The sequence below is a fragment of the Oncorhynchus mykiss genome, chromosome 3, assembly GCF_057628025.1.
Source record: "Oncorhynchus mykiss isolate SJ-2025 chromosome 3, ASM5762802v1, whole genome shotgun sequence".
Taxonomy (NCBI): domain Eukaryota; kingdom Metazoa; phylum Chordata; class Actinopteri; order Salmoniformes; family Salmonidae; genus Oncorhynchus; species Oncorhynchus mykiss.
In genome coordinates this window covers 44,865,679-44,884,753 of record NC_143024.1, presented here as the reverse complement: position 1 = coordinate 44,884,753, position 19,075 = coordinate 44,865,679, and the positions used below count along the sequence as shown (strand labels likewise).

General features: G+C 44.4%; 1 protein-coding gene across 4 annotated transcripts in view; it reads right to left on the bottom strand.

The window, feature by feature from the left end:
• The window catches only part of dop1a (DOP1 leucine zipper like protein A), a 40,452-nt gene that overhangs the window by 18,949 nt on the left and 2,428 nt on the right, over positions 1 to 19,075 (bottom strand). Inside the window, exons 4-18 of one of the 4 annotated variants that reach the window (XM_021596285.3) lie at positions 18,573 to 18,743; positions 18,186 to 18,375; positions 17,651 to 17,749; positions 17,253 to 17,352; positions 12,056 to 12,165; positions 11,157 to 11,271; positions 10,715 to 10,835; positions 10,503 to 10,622; positions 10,148 to 10,253; positions 9,658 to 9,687; positions 6,470 to 6,691; positions 4,218 to 4,713; positions 3,683 to 3,990; positions 3,146 to 3,298; positions 2,895 to 2,995 (exon numbers count right to left, since the gene is read on the bottom strand). In XM_021596285.3, the coding sequence (XP_021451960.3) occupies positions 2,895 to 2,995; positions 3,146 to 3,298; positions 3,683 to 3,990; positions 4,218 to 4,713; positions 6,470 to 6,691; positions 9,658 to 9,687; positions 10,148 to 10,253; positions 10,503 to 10,622; positions 10,715 to 10,835; positions 11,157 to 11,271; positions 12,056 to 12,165; positions 17,253 to 17,352; positions 17,651 to 17,749; positions 18,186 to 18,375; positions 18,573 to 18,743 (2,442 nt within the window). The remainder of the gene's footprint in view (positions 1 to 2,894; positions 2,996 to 3,145; positions 3,299 to 3,682; positions 3,991 to 4,217; positions 4,714 to 6,469; positions 6,692 to 9,657; positions 9,688 to 10,147; positions 10,254 to 10,502; positions 10,623 to 10,714; positions 10,836 to 11,156; positions 11,272 to 12,055; positions 12,166 to 17,252; positions 17,353 to 17,650; positions 17,750 to 18,185; positions 18,376 to 18,572; positions 18,744 to 19,075) is intronic. The other 3 variants (XM_021596291.3, XM_021596303.3, XM_036973904.2) reach the window with 3 other exon arrangements.

Below are 19,075 nucleotides of genomic sequence, written 5' to 3'. Positions count from 1 at the left end.
CGCTTTTAACGGACCTCTGAGACTATCACAGTGCAGGTGCATTTATACGGAGACTTGATTACACACAGGTGGATTGTATTTATCATCATTAGTCATTTAGGTCAACATTGGATCATTCAGAGATCCTCACTGAACTTCTGGAGAGAGTTTGCTGCACTGAAAGTAAAGGGGCTGAATAATTTTGCACGCCCAATTTTTCAGTTTTTGATTTGTTAAAAAAGTTTGAAATATCCAATAAATGTCGTTCCACTTCAGGATTGTGTCCCACTTGTTGTTGATTCTTCACAAAAAAATACAGTTTTATATCTTTATGTTTGAAGCCTGAAATGTGGCAAAAGGTCGCAAAGTTCAAGGGGGCCGAATACTTTCGCAAGGCACTGTATATAGTCATGACCGCAGTCAAAATCCACGTGACCGCTGAGTCACAGTAATCTGCTCCTATTCCCCGCTTCTGTAGTTGATGTATTGGTAGTACCCAACTCGCTAACGGCCTGGTACTCAGCACTCTATTGTCCCTCTAATCCGACTGACAAAAAAAATGACAGCAATAATCCCATCAAACATTTCAAGACTAAATTATAAGAATCTGAAAGTGGTGATGGCGGGAGTTCATTCATCTTCATCAATGGCGGTCAAATTATTTTGGGTGGCTGTTAGGGAGTATCATGCTTGTAAAACTCAGCATTAGGCTACAATGGTTGACCTCATTGTGATCAATCAATTCGAAGAAAGAAATTAAACAACAGGTTGAAACTGAGTGGGAAAACATGGTAGTCATGGATCTTGTTTCAAAGCCGCAATAAATTGACAGCGCTTTCTAAGCTGATGATTAATTCAAAGCATTTAAGACGTCACATGCGCATATTAGAGCTCATGCATATGTATAAGCCTATAAATCAAATCTTATTCGTCACATACACATGGTTGGCAGATGTTAATGCGAGTGCAGCGAAATGCTTGTGCTTCTAGTTCCGACAGTGCAGTAATATCTAACAAACTTATACACACAAGTGTAAAGGAATGAATAAGAATGTACATATATATGAACCCAAGCCCCCCAAAAAAGCCTCAATAAAAATCATTATTGTGCTGTTATAAAATACATATAGCTCTGCCTAAGGCTATCTTAAAGCTTATACATACACTGAGTGTACAAAACATTAAGGACACCTGCTTTTTCCATGACAGACTGACCAGGTAAATCCATGATCCCTTATTGATGTCACTTGTTAAATCCAGTTCAAATCAGTGTAGATGAAGGGGAGGGCACCGGTTAAAGAAGGAGTATTAAGACTCAAGGCAATAGAGCCATGGATTGTGTATGTGTGCTATTCAGAGGGTGAATGGGCAAGACACTGAGTTATCTAAACATCTTGTGTATCTAAATGCCCTTATGCGGTTGACCTCGGACAGTGACGTTTATATCTCACTCTAAAATACTGAGCAGCTGTTCTGTTCCTCTTGAAAGATAATAAAATATCTACTGCTGCACCGTACAGGCGCTGTACACCCCGGTCTCATCATTACCAACGCTCCAATCTCCTCCTGTCATCTGTCACTGGAAGGTCTATTCTCCTGACTGTCAGGCCTACCCCTCTGACACTCCATCAACAAAAGATTTAAGTGCCTTCGAACGGCATATGTTAGTAGGTGCCAGGCGCACTGGTTTGTGTCAAGAACTGCAACGCTGCTGGGGTTCACACACTCAACAGCTTCCCGTTCGGATTGAGAACAGTCCACCAGCCAAAGGACATCCAGACAACTGTGGGAAGCATTGGATTCAACTTGGGCCAGCATCCCTGTGGAACGCTTGACACTTGAGTCCCAATGAATTGAGGCTGTTCTGAGGGCAAAGGGGGGTGGGGGTTTACTAGCGATGTTCCCGAATAGATTTCACTTGGTTTTCGATGTTGTGGCTTAAGTGGGCTACTGTCCGTTACCAAATTAAGTACAGGGTAGCTTGCAAGGACAGGGTTGGAGTCTGGCATACGCTGGTTAATGCGTGGAGTGAAAGACATTCTTATAAGCCCACAAATTTGTACATGCAATCCCGCTGTAGCCTACAACTGGAGTAGCCTACCCGGCATGATTGAAAAGGGAACCATGGGAAAGCGCATCCTCCATATCCTATTAGAGTGCATACGGATGACTTGTCTTTTTTCCCCCTGTTCCTGCCTAGCTGATAATGGCACCATTCTAAGTCAAAAACAATCATTCACAGTTAAAGTTGCCAAATAACTATAAATCAACCGTACAGGACCTCCATGTACGCACTCGGCTCAATAATCGTTTGGGGAAAATGTCCTTTCTATTTTATTCCCGGCTAAGATCAAATATATTTGTATAACTCTAAAATAATATATTATAAAATAATGGTATGGGAATTATAAGCATATCTTGTCTGCTCAATGAACTAGTCTACAGCCTAGGCTGCCATTCTATTCTATGCTATTCAGTTCTTCTGAGACACATTCCATTCATATGTTTCTTCATGGATTTATTGTGATGGAGTATATTAATAATCCACCAAGCGTCAATCTAAGTAACCTCATTTAAAAAAAGACCCCTATCAAAATGGGTCAGATTATGGTAGAGACATGTTTTTAGCCTGGGCTGCATCTCAATCCATCCAATGTCGGCCATCCGCATCTGCGGTGGAAGGTGGCCGAGCTACAGTGGCGTTGGTCGGACCATGAGACATCCCGAAAATTGGTCCTCTCACAAAAACATCTGTAGCGTCCGAACGGTATGTGTGTGTGCGTGCGTGTGTGAGAGACAGAAAGAATATGAGACATGTATCACATTAATATATTAGCAGCTGTTTTGTCCACCCTTGATAAAACAAGGGACAAAACCAAACTTTAGTGGCGAGTCAATAGAGAGGGAAGGCCTACCTGTCAAAGGTACGGTTGAAAGGGGAAGACTTGGTGATGTTCAAGTCTCTGGTCAGATGCCAAAGCACAGAGAACTTCACATGGGCCTCGAGACGGATTTTCTGAGAAAACACACAGAAGTCTTAGCTGACGTGTGTGGAACGCGTGTGTGTCGGAGCATATTCCTTCAGGCATACAGGACTCTTACAAGCATACCGTGAAGCTGTGTGTGTTCCTATGTGTCTGACTGCACATGTACTGGGCAGACCAACCTTGTCTCTGTGCATGAGCTGCTGGCTGATGACGTCCTCACAGGTGCTGGAGGAAGGCACCAGGTTGTGGAGCTGGTAGAAGAGCTCCACGCTGCGCTGGTGGTGCTGAGGGGCCCCCTCCCCCAACTGTCCCCACAGGATAAGGGCCACACTCTGGAGAGGTGAGGGGGAAGGAGGAGGGAGGTCGTGTTAGAGAGAGACCTAAAGCTTCCAAGATGTGTCATGGTGAGCAACGGAGAGATTTCTTAGGATAGGTTTATTACCATTTATCATGTTGAAAAATGTACTTAACATACATTTCTACCATTTATCATGCTGAAAAATGTACTTATCAACATACATTTACCATTTATCATATTGGAAAACAGATTTATAAACATCAATTTTGACCATTTACCATGGTGAGCAATGACAAAGAGAAAGTTTCTTCCATTTATCATGCTGAGCTACATTCTGTGTCCTCTGTACTGAACCACCTCTAAGCATCTCAACCATATCAGATGCAAATAAGCCACAAATTTCCTCCCTGTGACTTACCTTGAAGAAGTCCGTCTTCTCTGCGATGTACTTCAGGATTCCCTGCGTGAGTGGTGGCCTGATCACCACAGCAACGCGGCCCTGGCTAGGGCTCATGGGCTGGGTGGAGTCGGGGTTGCCGCCGGCAATGCTGCCCTCGGCGGTGACCATGGCGACAGACTGGGTGAGGCCCACCAGGTCCATGACCAGGGAGATGGCCACGGCCTGGACGCTGAAGTCACTGGCCAGGCAGCAGGCGTCCATCAGAGTCTGCAGCCACATGGCAGGACACATCTGCTCGCTGTCTGCAGGAGAGAATAGAAACGATACTGTATTGAGAAAAGGGGAGAAGACATACAACAGTAAATAGCTGTAGTCCAGATGTGCTCATCTAACACAAAGAGAGACCATATGCTTAACTTATGGAGAAGGGTATGGGATTATCATATCAAACTGGAATGTAGTTAACTGCTTCTCCAGCCATAGTGAAAATCTGTTAATCTGCACAGAGCCGGTATTGTAACTAAAACGTAGTCAGACAGTCCGTCTGTCTTACCAGTCTGCTCCTTAGGCGGAGACGTTGACTTGAGGTTGCCCTCGGCGATGTAGACGGGGAAGCTGGAGCACTCCAGGAAGAGCTGGCAGGCAGCAGTAAAAGCCGCCAGACACTCCCTTTGCCCCGGGACCTCAACCACGTCACGCCCGTTGTGCTGGGCACCGCCCTCTGGTTCCGCTCGCACCACATCGCTCCTCTCGCCCCCAGCTCCCTCTACCATCCCCGGGGTGATGTAAAGGGTGACCAGGCGGGAGAGGAAGTGCTGGAAGTGCTCCAGGCAGCACTGCATGACAGGCTTGTCCTGCGGCTTGTTCTGGGAGGCTGGGAGGGAGCTGCTGCAGCCCGTCTTGAGGCAAGGCTGAGTGGGTGCTGGTTCCTCAGAGGCCTGGTACTGGACAAAGTCTGTGAAGCCACTCTCAGAGGAGCGACTGCTGTTGGGGTTCTCCCCTGTCTCAAACACCTCGCCAGTGGGGAGCTCCAGAGTAGCGGGCAGGGGCTGGGGAGAGAGAGCAGTAAGAAGAGAGGAGAAAGGAGAAGAGAATCAAACACAGACAGTAACAATACATATCAGGAGTGGAAACAAAAGGCGTCCATCTTAAATCTGGAAACCGAAAACAGTACCCCTGTTTTAGGATGGCCAGTGGGGACCAAAGTGCATCAGGTCAAGATAAGAGTGCATGTCTCTCAGGAGACTAGGAGGGAGAGGATTTCTAAGCACTCACTGACAGACCCCCCCCTCCACCTTGGGCACCCACAGCAGACAGGGAAGTGCACAGCTGATGCCCCAAACTGAATGGACTCACTACACCCTACATGAAGCTCCCTCCCTGCATCATGCCAGCCAGCTTAGGACAGATCGACAGACAGCCCCAATCCCACATTGCCATGCCACAAGAAAGCCCCAGGGCATTCTCAGCATGCAGTGCAGCAGGCTGAGGCTACACATTCTGGCGCCAGGACTCAGATGGCAAACAACATCCTGTAAATGTCCCCAGGAGGGTAGCTGGAAAACAGGAGGAAGGGAGAGGGGGGGGGGATAGAGCAGAAGGGAGGGAAGGAAGCCTTCCACACCAATGGAGCAGACAGACCCAAGGGGAAACCATCGGGTAGGCTGATCCTCCTCGGAGAGAAAGAGAGGCTCAGCTGTTTGTTAGTTACCACTTGTGTGTGTCTCTATGTGCTCCCCTCGCCTGCACCTCTCCCAGGCCTCTACCTCCAGCCTAGGATTCTGTCAGCTTTTAGTCAAGCCTTACTGAGCACTGAAACACTACCAGACCGCCAGGTAACAGACAGGGGGGCGGAGAAATTAGACTGATCCCAGCTTCTAACACCTCTGTCTGGGGAGAGAGGGAGGGACAGTTCTCCAGCTACCCTCCAGTCCTGGAGCGGGGACCACCCAGCCAAATTGAGGGGGTAGAAGGGTGGGGGCCAGCTCAGGGACCAGGGGACACCATGAGGGCCTTGGATGGTTGTTTATGTTTTTGAGGGCGAGGGAAGCAGACCAAACTGCTGTCGTCTCTGCTAGGTCAACAACAGAGGAACCCTGCTCTGATGATTTTATTTGGCAGGAAGTGAAAGAAGTGACATTCGTGGACTATCAAAGGTAGTCAGTCATCAGCTTGGAACTGAAAGATGGACAAAGTTTTAATTTTCAAAGTGAGAATCAATGAACGTGGGTGTGTAGGGGGAAGTATGTTTGCTTTTGAACGTAATTAGGTTCCATTTCATCTCCGCTGGACAAAGACAAAAGGCAAAAACGATTTAACCTTCGCATGGATTTCACATTCTGTTCAGAGATAAAAGGAAACGTTTTCTTTTATGATCAACCAAACACTCAGAGACAATACGCTAAAGCAAACTGTGTTAATTAAGGCAGGGAAGAACTAGGGTTGACAACAGGATGCTTTCAGACTTGGCAGAGGTCATGATTGAAGCTCATTCATCACCACCAAAAGCTTTACGGGATCAAATGGAACTGGGTGAAATGCGTAAGTCAGGATAGACAGTTGGTTATGTCATGAAAAGTTAGCCAAAAGATTATCCTTATTACCAGGGAAATGTCTTCAGAAAATATTGATTCATCATAAATCTAAGCATCTATTTTACATACATTCTACATATGCATACAATGATAAAAAAAAAAATCACAAATAAACAACAAAAGCTATAGAATATGCTCTGGCTGTAACAACCAAGGTTAATCTAACTCGTATAGGTGTACCGGGCTGGGGCACCATCTCAGTACTTCTTACCCGTTTCTCCTCCTTAGCAGAGGCTGTGGAGGCGAGGGGGCCCGTGGGCAGGGACAGGGGGGACACCAAGGGGGGCTGCACCTTGCTGAGGATCTTGGAGCAGAGGCGCAGGCAGTGGGTGAGCTCCCCAAGGCCCAGGGCCGGGAGGTGAGAGGTCAGGGCAGACACCATGCGCAGCAGCAGCTGGGGAAGGTGCTCCGTCTGGATCTCTATGTAGGTCTCCTGAAGGGAGGAGGAAGAGGAGGGTGAGAGGGCTCTGGAGAATAGGGGAGTCGCCACTCACCTGGTGACTGGAGATGGAAATTAGATGCCTAGATTCATCTGGTACAATGCATCACATTACTTGATTTGTGTTTAAAAGCTGTAAATAGTCCCTGTCAAATAAACGTCATAAAATAAATAGGCAGCATCAAGTATGCCTGAGAAAGCTCTTGTTGGAGATTGATGTAATTCAAATCCAATTCCGAATCTATATTAGATGTTTATTATTATTAGCTATCGGCACAATGCTGTGGTTAGCCTCTCGATTCTTTAAAATAAGTCTACACATTAGAGAAATAATCTGTGGTTGTTTTGGACCCCAGTACCACGTCCAATGAGTGAAAGGGGGACACCTAGTCAGTTGTATAACAGAATGCAACAAAAAAAACTCAAATGTGTCTGAATACTTGTGTCAATGAGATATATTTCTGAATTTCATTTTCAATAAATTTGCAACACATTCTATGAACATGTTTTCACTTTGTCATTATGGGGTATTGTGTGTAAATGGGTGAGAGAAAAAAATCTATTTGATCCATTTTGAATTCAAGCTGTAAACAACAAAATGTGGAATAAGTCAAGGGGTATAAATACTTTCTGAAGGCATTGTATATCCTTCCATCAAGACAAAAAATGGAGGCAAGGCAAAAAAAACTGGTACATTTCTTTCTTGTTGTTTGCCTGCTGCATCTCGGGCTCTGTAGTCGTCACGTTGTTTCTCTTTACAAGAATCCAACCGTTCTTACCTTTCTAACAGTACTAAGCAGGTGCTTGTAGGACTTTAAAGTTTTGAAACTTAAAATGTATAGCGCCTTCAGAAAGTATTCACACCCCCTTTCCCACATTTTGTTGTGTTACAGCCTGCATTGAGATTGTGTCACTGGCTAGGACGAGGGAGGTCTTTTTGTTAATACAAATAAATGGAATATGGCTAAGCACCAGCAAAACCCAAGAGGAAAGCCTGGTGCAGTCTGCTTTTAGAAATGTTTACAAATTGGTTAAAAACAAAAAGCTGAAATATCTTGAGTCAATAAGTATTCAACCTACTTGTTATGGCAAGCGTAAAGAAATGTAGGCGTAAAAATATGCTTAACAAGTCACATAAGTTGACTGGACTCACTGTGCGCAATAAGTGTTTAACATGCTTTTTAAACGACTACCCCCATCTCTGTACAATTATCATACAATTATCTAAGGTCCCTCAGTCCAGCAGTGAATTTCATGCACAGATTCAACCACAAAGACCAGGGAGGCTTTCCAATGGTTTGCCCAGAAAATAAAAAAGTTGACATTCGAATATCCCTTTGAGAATGGTGTCAGTTATTCATTTTACACTCACTACAAAAGATACAGATGCTCTTTCCAAATCAGTTGCCAATGCCCAAAGGTGATTTCAAAACAGTTACAGAGTTTAATGGCCGTGATAGGAGATAACTGAGTGCGGCTCTAACACTAACATAAATCCAAAATACTAAAGCTTGTACAAAACATAAATATCCCAAAGCATGCATCCTGTTTTAAATAAGGCACTTGTAATACTGCAAGAAATGTGGCAAAGAAATGAACTTTTTGTCCTGAAAACAAAAGCGTTATGTTGGGGCAAATCCAACCAAACCCATCAGCGAGTACCACTCTTCATACTTCCAAGTATGGTAGCGGCTGCATCATGTTATGGACTAGTGAGTTTTTTGGGGGATAAAAATTAGCAGAAGCCAGGCACAGGCAAAATCCTTGAGGAAAACCTGGTTCAGTCTGCTTTCCAACGGACACTGGAAGACAAATTCACCTTTCAGCAGGACGATAACCTAAAACACAAGGCCAAATCTACACTGGAGTTGCTGACCAAGATAACATTGAATGTTCCTGAGAGGCCTGAGAGTTTTGACTTAAATCTGCTAGAAGATCTATGGCAAGACTTGAAAATGGCAGTCTAGCAATGATCACCAACCAAGTTGACAGAGCTTGAAGAATTGTTAAAAGAATAAGGTGCAAATATTGTACAATCCAGGTGTGCAAAGCTCTTGGAGACTTACCCAGAAAGACTCACAGCTATAGACGCTGCCGAAGGTGATTCTAACAAGTATTGGCTCAGGGAATCTAATCAATATGTATTATTGTTTTATTTTCCATTAAACAAATATTAGGCTTTGACATGAGTATTTTGTGTTGACAGTTGACAAAAAATTACAACTAAATCAATTTTTTCATCTCATTTTGTAAAAATAATTTTTGGGGGAAAAAGTCAAGGGGTGGGAATACTTTCTGAAAGCATTGTATTTTATGAGGGTGGTACACAATATTACGCATTGTTTTAGTAAAAGCCATCAGAGGCCGTCAAAGTTTACGAGGTTAGACCTTTGAAAAATACAACCCCAACTAAAATATTTAATCATGAGCAGGCTTCCTCAAATCATTGTCATCTTACATTGTACCTTTTCCTTGAATATTGTAATGGGCATTGTCTTTACAAACGACTTTAACAAAAGTAATGCTAAAAGAAGAAAGAACAATGGGCAAATGAAGAATAAACACACGTGAAATGTTCAAAAAGCCATAGGCTACTTAAAATATGTGAGCAATGGGAGCATATTATTCTGTGCATGCAGGACAATGACACACCAGGCTGAAATTTCATTTTCACAACATCCCCCACCAAACTATGAATATATATATATATATATAGTATATTCCCAAGAAAAAAATCCCAATTCAACTGGTCTAGGTAGAAATTCCACCATATTCCCAATAATACAGGCCTATTTCACTCACTCTGGAGTACAATAACCATACTCAAAACAAGAAAAATAACAGAAATTCAAATTTGGCTTTAGGAATATTGCTGGGACGTTGCTAAAATGTTATCCAAGCCATAGTAAACCAGGCAGGCGGGATGAAGGGTGAAGAAGCAGGAGACAGCCGTACTTTACCTGGCAGATTACCCTCATGCTTCTAGTAGGCTTCAAGGAGAGAGAGAGCAGATAGATTGAACAGACAGGAGCAAGCAGAGCATAGGCCAGAGGACACTTTGTGTGCCGAACATACCCACGCACAGAAACATCTGCACGCACGCACACCTGCGCACGGCCGCAAGCAATCACACACAGACACGCACAGTAGTACAGGTGTCAGGGGCTTTCCAACCTAGTCTGAATGGAAATGAAGAGAAGCATTCTCTCTACTAGAAGATGCAATTACACAGAAGACAGGCAGGTCTACAACCTGTTAATGCATTGCACGCACGCACGCACGCACACACACACACAATAAGGGATTGCCATGAGCACTCACATTCAGAAACAGACCTATAATTAGTAAACATTCTATTGTATGAGTGCTGATATTTCAATGGCTGTTGTTCTGTTTTGAGAGACTATAGTATGATTGAGAAAGGAAGGCGGGGTGAGAAGTGTGTCTCACCAAGGACACAATGTCCAGTAGGAAGTCCACCAGCTGACAGAACTCCACCAATGAGAGCCCTGAGGAATCCGTGCTCCCAGCATTCCCTGGTCCATTTTCTGCCTTCCTGCAAGATGGACAGAGTGACCCATTTACGTCAAACTCAGCTCTCCCATTTACAAACACAAAACAGGATGGTGTTCATCCCGCAGAAAAAAAGAAAAAAGGGTAAAACATGTCCAATAAGAAATGCTTAAATTTATTGTCTGTTGCGAAACATTTTGCTATGGTGTGGCCTAATGGACACCGAGTCGGGTTCTATCTCGCAATCTTACCATGTCAGCATACACACATGGAGCAGCACATGCACACAGACCTGCAGCAGTCCTCCAACCAGCGAGCGATGTAGTCCCACATGTAGTATGGCTCAAAAGAGTTGAAGAGGAGATTGGCTGTTTTGATAAGCTCTGCAGTTTTCTTGTTCTCTCGCAGTTTGCTGAGGGAAACGATCAATGCGACCCTTAGCTTACAATGGTTATTAAAGCTTTGGATTTTTTTACACACACACACAAACACACACACACACACCTGCTGAGATGAGCATGGTCCTTGCTGAACGGGTGGTGGTTCTGCAGGTCCAGCTCTGCTCGGCACTGTGTGTGTAATGTCCTGAACACCTCGATCAGAACGTCCTCCAGGATGGCTGGTCCTGGAACACACAGGATTACAAATCAGTCACTGATCATGTCCATTTACAAATGTATCTGGAACAGTCACAGGGAAAGAGGGTCATTAGGCACCAAATGGAAGGAAATGGACTGAAACGGGGAGTGACTACCTGGATTTGTGCAATAAGTGCTAATTTTAGTTGTCCTCTGTGAAATGTTTTGCTATGATGTTCCCTACTGAACACAGCCCAGTAGTGATATGTGGGTCACGATGACCAAAATGTTGTGTGTGTTCTATTCAGTGTGTAACAGTGACATGAATGATATGAGCTGCATTGATCTGATGTAGTAAGATACCGTACCGAGTTCAGGTTTGTCCAGCAGGCTGATGAGAATGCGGAAAGGCTTGAGGTCATGCATCAGGACGCTCTCCTCCTCCCCGCCTCGTGCCTTCCCTTGCAGGATCCCCACCATTGCCTGCGCACACACGGTCAAAACTTCTGGATCAAACAGCATTAAAAAAAAAACGGAACGACCAAAGCAACTCCCGAGACAGACTGCAGAACATGGACTCAGCTGGTTAGCGATCTAGTTTCTGGTTGGGATTACATTTTTGGGTTAGGGCCGGAGGACATTTTCCACAGCAAGTCTTCTTTTTGTCCTTCAGTGTGTGTGTGTTTCACACGCCTCGTCTAACACAAAAGCGGATGGGGCCCAAGGAACAGGCAGTAGCCCCATTTCCCAGCGGGGGGAGACCCAACAAGTGTCCATGAACAGATGGCAGATGAACAAATTAAAGCCCTGGTCTGTCTGTCCCAACCCCTGGAGTAACAGGACACATCACATGCCATCATAAGGGCCAATGCTGTTGGAGCGTAATACTTAATTACAAGGGGGAATAGTGTGTGAGTGTGTGATCGTGGCCCAGGCATGGAGCAGAGTTTGGGAGAGCTTCAAAGGGAAGGCCCCTGGGATTAGGAGGGGTGTGGAAGTAGGGGGCTACAGGCATTACAGGCAAACCCCTAAGGGTGTGTGTGTGTGTGTGTAGGTGGGGGTGGGAGGGGGGGTAGTTTAGAGATTGAAAGGGGGCACAGAGGGGGGGCAGTAGGGGTCTGAATTTCACCTGCTGAAAAATGTAAGGCATTTACCTTGTTCCCTTTCAGAAGACCCACTCAAACTTTGAGGTCTTTGAAAATAATAATTTATGCAAATAACTGTGTGAATGTGTAGGTGGGTGGGTTTGTGTGCGTTCAAGGCGTACCTGGACCAGCATGTCTTTGGAGTAGGTATTGAAATAGTGGGTAGCGTGGTCCTCAGGGTTGCTCTGTCGAGAGCTGCGAGGGCCTGTCCTCACACCATTGTTGTCAAAGCCTAGGAGTACAGTACACACACACACACACACACCACACACACACACACACACACACACAAGATGACAAAAGACAAGGGAGAAGAGGGTGGGGTGAGATTGAGTTACCAGTCATTCAGCAAACAATCAAGCTTTTTCTGAGTGTAAAAACATGAGCCCTGCTCAGCCAAGTAGACACTTACCAGCATTTTTTTTAAATCCACAGCGAGTAAGAGGCAAATAAGACAAAACAAAGTAGGGAAATAAGCACTGGGATATATGACAACAAGACATGTTACTGCACAAGACATATGGCCAGATGATCATTCCAACAGGTAAAGTCCAACAGCTCAACAATACGAAGTTGTACAGAACGCATGCAGTGGTATGTATGTGTGCATGTGCTTGTTTGTGCATGTGTACCAGGGTTCCCATTATGAAAATGTGGCGCCGGACTTTTGACCGGCAGCACTTTAATTTACCGGAAATATACTGGACCAATATGCATTGGGTGCGTGACCTGATTAGGGCTTCCACCCACGGTGATCAGAATGACATAAATCACATTTAGATTATGGTATTTCATATTCACCCCAGACTTGACTACCCTTGACCAGCACAAAAACATCCTTTTAGCATTGAATAGCCCCCGCGATATGCAACTTTTCAGGGAGGTCAGGAACCAATATACTCAGTCAGTTAGGAAAGCTAAGGCTAGCTTTTTCAAACATAAATTTGCTTCCTGTAGCACTAATTCAAAAGGTTTTTGGACACTAAAGTCCATGGAGAATAAGAGCACATCCTCCCAGCTGCCCACTGCACTGAGGATAGGAAACACTGTCACCACCGATAAATCTACGATAATCGATAACTGCAATAAGCATTTTTCCACGGCTGGCCATACTTTCCACCTGGCTACCCCTACCCTGGCCAACATCTCAGAACCCCCTGCAGCAATCTGCAGCAAACCCCCCCCCCCCCCCCCCCGCTTCTTCTTCACCGAAATCCAGACAGCTGATGTTCTGAAAGATCGGCAAAATCTGGATCCCTACTAATCAGCTGGGCTAGACAATCTGGACCCTCTCTTTCTAAAATGATCTGCCGAAATTGTTTCTATTACTAGCCTATTCAACCTCTCTTTCGTATCGTCTGAGATCCCCAAAGATTGGAAAGCTGCAGCGCTCATCCCCCTCTTCAAAGGGGGAGACACTCTAGACCCAAACTGTTATAGACCTATATCTTTCCTGCCCTGCCTTTCTAAAAATCCAAGTTAATAAACAGATCACCGACCATTTCGAATCCCACCGTACCTTCTCCACTATGTGTCAACGGAATTTCATAATTCCTATATGTGTTCATTAACTAAAATCACTGTCTGTTTCTAAGAATTTGTAAGATTCTTATTTGCATAAAATTAGATAATAGTATTTATTCTCGGAGCGCGCTGCCATAGAACCAAGAACAACAGTTTATATACAAAATATGACATCATTGGTTATAGAATGAATCTCCTCCTCTCGACCAAGACAAAGCAGGTTCAAAAGTTTATTCCAACCCACTAGCGCACAATCCTGACACACACACTATATCAAGATTAACTTCTGAAGTCTCACCATTATCTACCATTACTTAGCAGACAGTTCCGGATACGGAAAACCTGGAGAGGCTCTCGCTGTCTTATTTAACCGCCACAGAGTTATAGCTGAGTGGGTTCAGACATAGGTTAATGATCCCCTTTGCTTTCTTCAAACACACCACACATACCTCTCCAACTAAGTTGGAATGGTGTTTATTATATTTAATTACTCCTTGTTCATGCTACATAATCTCTTCCTTATGAATTAACATTATTAATCAGATATTGTAAAACAGGGTAGAGTTTAATTAGTTAGAGTTCTATTTTTTTTTTTTTTACCTTTATTTAACTAGGCAAGTCAAATAAATAAATTCTTATTTTCAATGACGGCCTAGGAACAGTGGGTTAACTGCCTGTTCAGGGGCAGAACCACAGATACCTTGTCAGCTCGGGGATTTGAACTTGCAACCTTTCGGTTACTAGTCCATCGCTCTAACCACTAGGCTACCCTGCCGCCCCATTATTTAAATATAGATATTGTTTAGTCATTATTCATAAAATTCTTATCAATATGCAATCTGGTTATCAAGCTGGTCATGGGTGCACCTCAGCCACGCTCACGGTCCTAAACGATATCATAACCGCCATCGATAAAAGACAGTGCTGTGAAGCTGTCTTCATTGACCTGGCCAAGGCTTTCGACTCTGTCAATCACCGCATTGTTTCGGCAGAATCAATAGCCTTGGCTCCTCAAATGACTGCCTCACCTGGTTCACCAACTACTTTTCAGATAGATTTCAGTGTGTCAAATTGGAGGTCCTGTTGTCTGGACCTCTAGCAGTCTCCTATGGGGGTGCCACAGGGTTCAATTCTCGGGCCGACTCTTTTCTCTGTATATATCAATGATGACGCTATTGCTGTTGGTGATTCTCTGATCCACCTCTACGCAGACGACACCATTCTGTATACATCTGGTCCTTCTTTGGACACTGTGCTAACAAACCTCCAAAAAGGCTTCAATGCCATACAACACTCCTTCAGTGGCCTCCAACTGCTTTTAAATGCTAGTAAAACTAAGTGCATGCTCTTCAACCGATTGCTGCCTGCACCCTCCTGCCCAACTAGCATCACTACTCTGGACGGTTCTGACCTAGAATATGTGGACAACTACAAATACCTAGGTGTCTGGTTAGACTGTAAATTCTCCTTCCAGACTCACATTAAGCATCTCCAATCCAAAATTAAATTTAGAATTGGCTTCCTATTTTGGAACAAAGCATCCTTCACTCACGCCGCCAAACATACTCTTGAAAAGCTGACTATCCTACCGATCCTTGACTTCGGCGATGTCATCTACAAAATAGCCTCCAACACTCTACTCAGCAAACTGTATGTAGTCTATCATAGTACCATCCGCTTTGTCATCAAAGCCCCAAGTACTACCCACCACTGCGACCTGTATGCTCTAGTCGGCTGGCCCTCACCACATATGCGTCGCCAAACCCACTGCTTCCAGGCCATCTATAAGTCTTTGCTAGGTAAAGCCCCGCCTTATCTCAACTCACAGGTCACCATAGCAACACCCACCCGTAGCACGTGCTCCAGCAGGTATATTGCACTGATCACCCCCAAAGCCAAAACTTACTTTGGCCGACTTTCCTTCCAGTTCTCTGCTGCCAATGACTGGAACGAATTTCAAAAATCACTGAAGCTGGAGTCTTATATCTCCCTCTCTAACTTTAAGGATCATCTGTCAGAGCAGCTTACCGATCACTGTACCTCTCACACAGCTAATCTGTAAATAGCACACCCAACTACCTCATCCCCATATTATTACTTGCACATCATCATCTGCACATCTATCACTCCAGTATTAATGCTAAATTGTCATTATTTTCACCTCTAGGGCCTATTTATTGCCTACCTCCCTACTCTTCTATTGCCTACCTTCCACACTGTACATAGATTTTTCTACTATTTCTTTCTATTGTGTTATTGACCGTACGTTTGTTTGTGTAACTCTGTGTTTTTGTCGCACTGCTTTGCTTTATCTTGGCCAGGTCGCAGTTGTAAATGAGAACTTGTTCTCAACTGGCCTACCTGGTTAAATTAAAGGTGAAATAAATACATTAAAAAAATCAAAAAGAACATGCAAGACGAAGATGCAACAACGTTCTTACCAAATTCTGATGTGCACTTTGAAGATGTTAGAATAACTGTCCATATTTACTTTTCCTCAGCCAACAAGGCGAGCGAGTGACAAACAGCCCAAATCACTAGCCTATGTCAATCTACTACCCCCTCCATAGTAGAAAAGTTGACCTATTCTATTGGTCATCTTGTCGTTCTGTGCGAGAAAGAAATAACCTATTCCCAACAGACGCTGGGACTGTTGTGGGACGATAGAGCCTAAATTCATACAACCAGTAGACCTAGGCTACATTTAAAAAATAAATAAGTTAAAAAGCAAAGATTCCGATGCAACAGATCAGAATGTTGAGCTTCAAATGTTGATCAACTATTATTTCTTCACATTATAAGCGCAGCAATGCGCACAAGGCAGCGGGTTAGGCGTGAATGTTCGTTACATTACGCAATTAGTGGGAAAACACAGTGGTCGAAAGCTCAACGCACATTCTAGTGGTTTCATGTGACAGGGAGAGGGGAGATCTAATATGCAGCCTGTAGCATGGGTTGCTAATATGACTAGGATTGCGCCTTTGGCTAATGGACAACAAAAGAAAGTTGAAAATACCTGCTCTTTCCGTGACAGACTAACCAGGTGAATCCAGGTGAAGGCTATGATTCCTTATTGATGTCACTTGTTAAATCCACTTCAATCAGTGTAGATGAAGGGGAGGAGACAGGTTAAAGAAGGATTGTTAAGCCTTGAGACACAGATTGTGTGTGTGCCATTCAGAGGGTGAATGGGCAAGACAAAAGACTGAAGTGCCTTTGAACAAGGTATGATGGTAGGTGCCAGGTGTACCGGTTTGTGTCAAGGACTGGAACGATGCTGGGTTTTTCCACACTCAACAGTTTCCTGTGAGTATCAAGAATGGTCCACCAGCCAAACGACATCCAGCCAACTTGACACAACGCATTGCAAATTGGTGTGACACACTGATGAAGCCTGCCTTCCATTGTCTATGCCTTTGCTGTTTGAGATGATGTAGCAGCAGCTATCGCACTATCTGACAGATTCTCCACTGAAAGGCTCTGTGTCTAGATGCTGTACGAATGTGACAAATAATATACTGTACACGCGCCAATTTAATTCCACTAAATTATGTCAATTAACTTAAAGACCGATAAACATGACCAGTAAAATGTATTTACATAGACTGGTATTTCCATCAATGAATAGGCTAAAAAGCATTACTTCACAATGGGAATTTTTTTTGTTCTTCTCTTCTCCTGGACAATTGGCCGGCGTCAATTTTATTCATCGGATTTTCAAAAAAATGTGTCTGCCAACAGCCGGAAATTACCGGCTAACGGAAACCCTAGCATGTACATGAATGTGTCTTTTACCCAGCAGCCAGGCGTATAGTCTGCGGTTGAGTGACATGTCCCTCCTCAGAACCACGTGCAGCGCTGCAGAGAGGATCCGAATCATGTCTGGACGGGTGGCCTGGAACAGCAACACACACAACAAAAATAAGGAAATAATAGGAGATTTCAGATGAGTTCTGACTTAGAAGAAAGGATGCCGTAATTTGGGCTGTTTGGGCTCTGAGGCACATTGTGCTTCGATGATTGAATAGAGAGGTGAACGGCCAAACAAGCATCCTCTGAGTCACTGCATGCTCTCTCTCCCTCTAACTAGATGTCAGATAGCCTCATCATCAAGAATGGCCAGTTCCCAAAAGTGCTGTGACTGCGGTCTTGTGTGCTGAGCAGTGCTGACAGTTGAGCATATCTGTCCTTACCTGACTCATGTGAAATGGGAAGCAGAAGAGGATCAGGTCCAGGGTGCTCCTCTGGACCAGAACACTGGAGTCCTGCACCGATATGCTGACTGCCTCCACCTGCAGGGAGCGACACAACACACAGGGTTAAATCAAGCCCCATTTACATCTATCTATCTAGCAAATACATTTGTGATGCATATGTAGAATTTCAGAACAACCAGACTTGGTTGACTCATATTGCATTTTCTGCTTGTTCTTCAGGAAAAAATTAGGGCCCAAAGTTTTTTCAGTTTGATTTTTTTTTTTTATTAGGAAAAACTCTTGGCCCTACTCAATACAAGTTCACGTGACTTAATTTCTCAGTCTGCATCATGAATACACTACTAATGATTTCTAAATGTTCCCCAAACACAGGCACTTCAAGCTCTACTTGGTGTGTGTGTGTGTGTGTGTGTGTGTGTGTGTGTGTGTGTGTGTGTGTGTTTTTTTCTTGGGGGGTTGGGATAAAGGAAAAAGATAAGGGTCTCTGAAAACGATTATTCTTTTCGTGTACCATGAGCTCGATGTCACTGCCCATGACGTAGAGCTGGTCCTCCATGGAGAGTTTGCGGTTGAGGTGTAGCAGAACAAAGGTGACCCCGGGCAGACGCACGGCGGGGCTGGTCAGGATGCTGCCCCAGAGGGCGCTGTAGAAGGCCGACTGCTCCACCGCCACAGCCACCTTCTCCAGCAACGTGTTGGTCCTGGAGAGGATTGCATCAAATTGAAATCAATTCATTTGGGTTGCATACATTGACAAGACAATTGAATCCCAGATGATTGAATTGTTACTAAGGCTGATTCTGACTGAATATATATATTTGTATTTTTTCTCTCGTAATTAGCAATTCACTTCATTCAATGACATCCATTTCTCTTTCTCCAGCCCTCCATCTCTTACCTATCATAGTATTCAGAGCCCTCCTCCAGGCCTGGTAGTACCCCAGTCAGGAGCCCCTGCAGGCCAGGTTTGAGGGTCTTTCCCAGGGGCAGGTAGTAGGTCTCATACAGGCCCAACAGCACTGGCTTCACAGACATAGCAGCATTGGAGAGTAGAGGGAACAGCCCAGAGCTGAAACAGAAAGCAGGGTAGAGGTTTTAGGCAGTGGGGTAATAGAGTAAAGGGGAAATTATAGGGTTGATAGGTCAACTGAAGAAAAATAACTATTGAACAAAATCCACATGCATTAATTTTATTATCTTACTAGTTCAAAGGAGATGGATTAAGGGTAAGGCCCTGCAATAGACTAGCGTTCTGTTCAGGGGGTGTACTTGTACATCAAGCTGCCTCACGCTATAGAAACAGGAGCAACAGGCTTCTGCCCTATGGACCATTCTGGCTTGGACAAGGCTTATTTACTTACTTTACTAGTTCAAATTCAGTTTATGACATGTTCGCCAGTT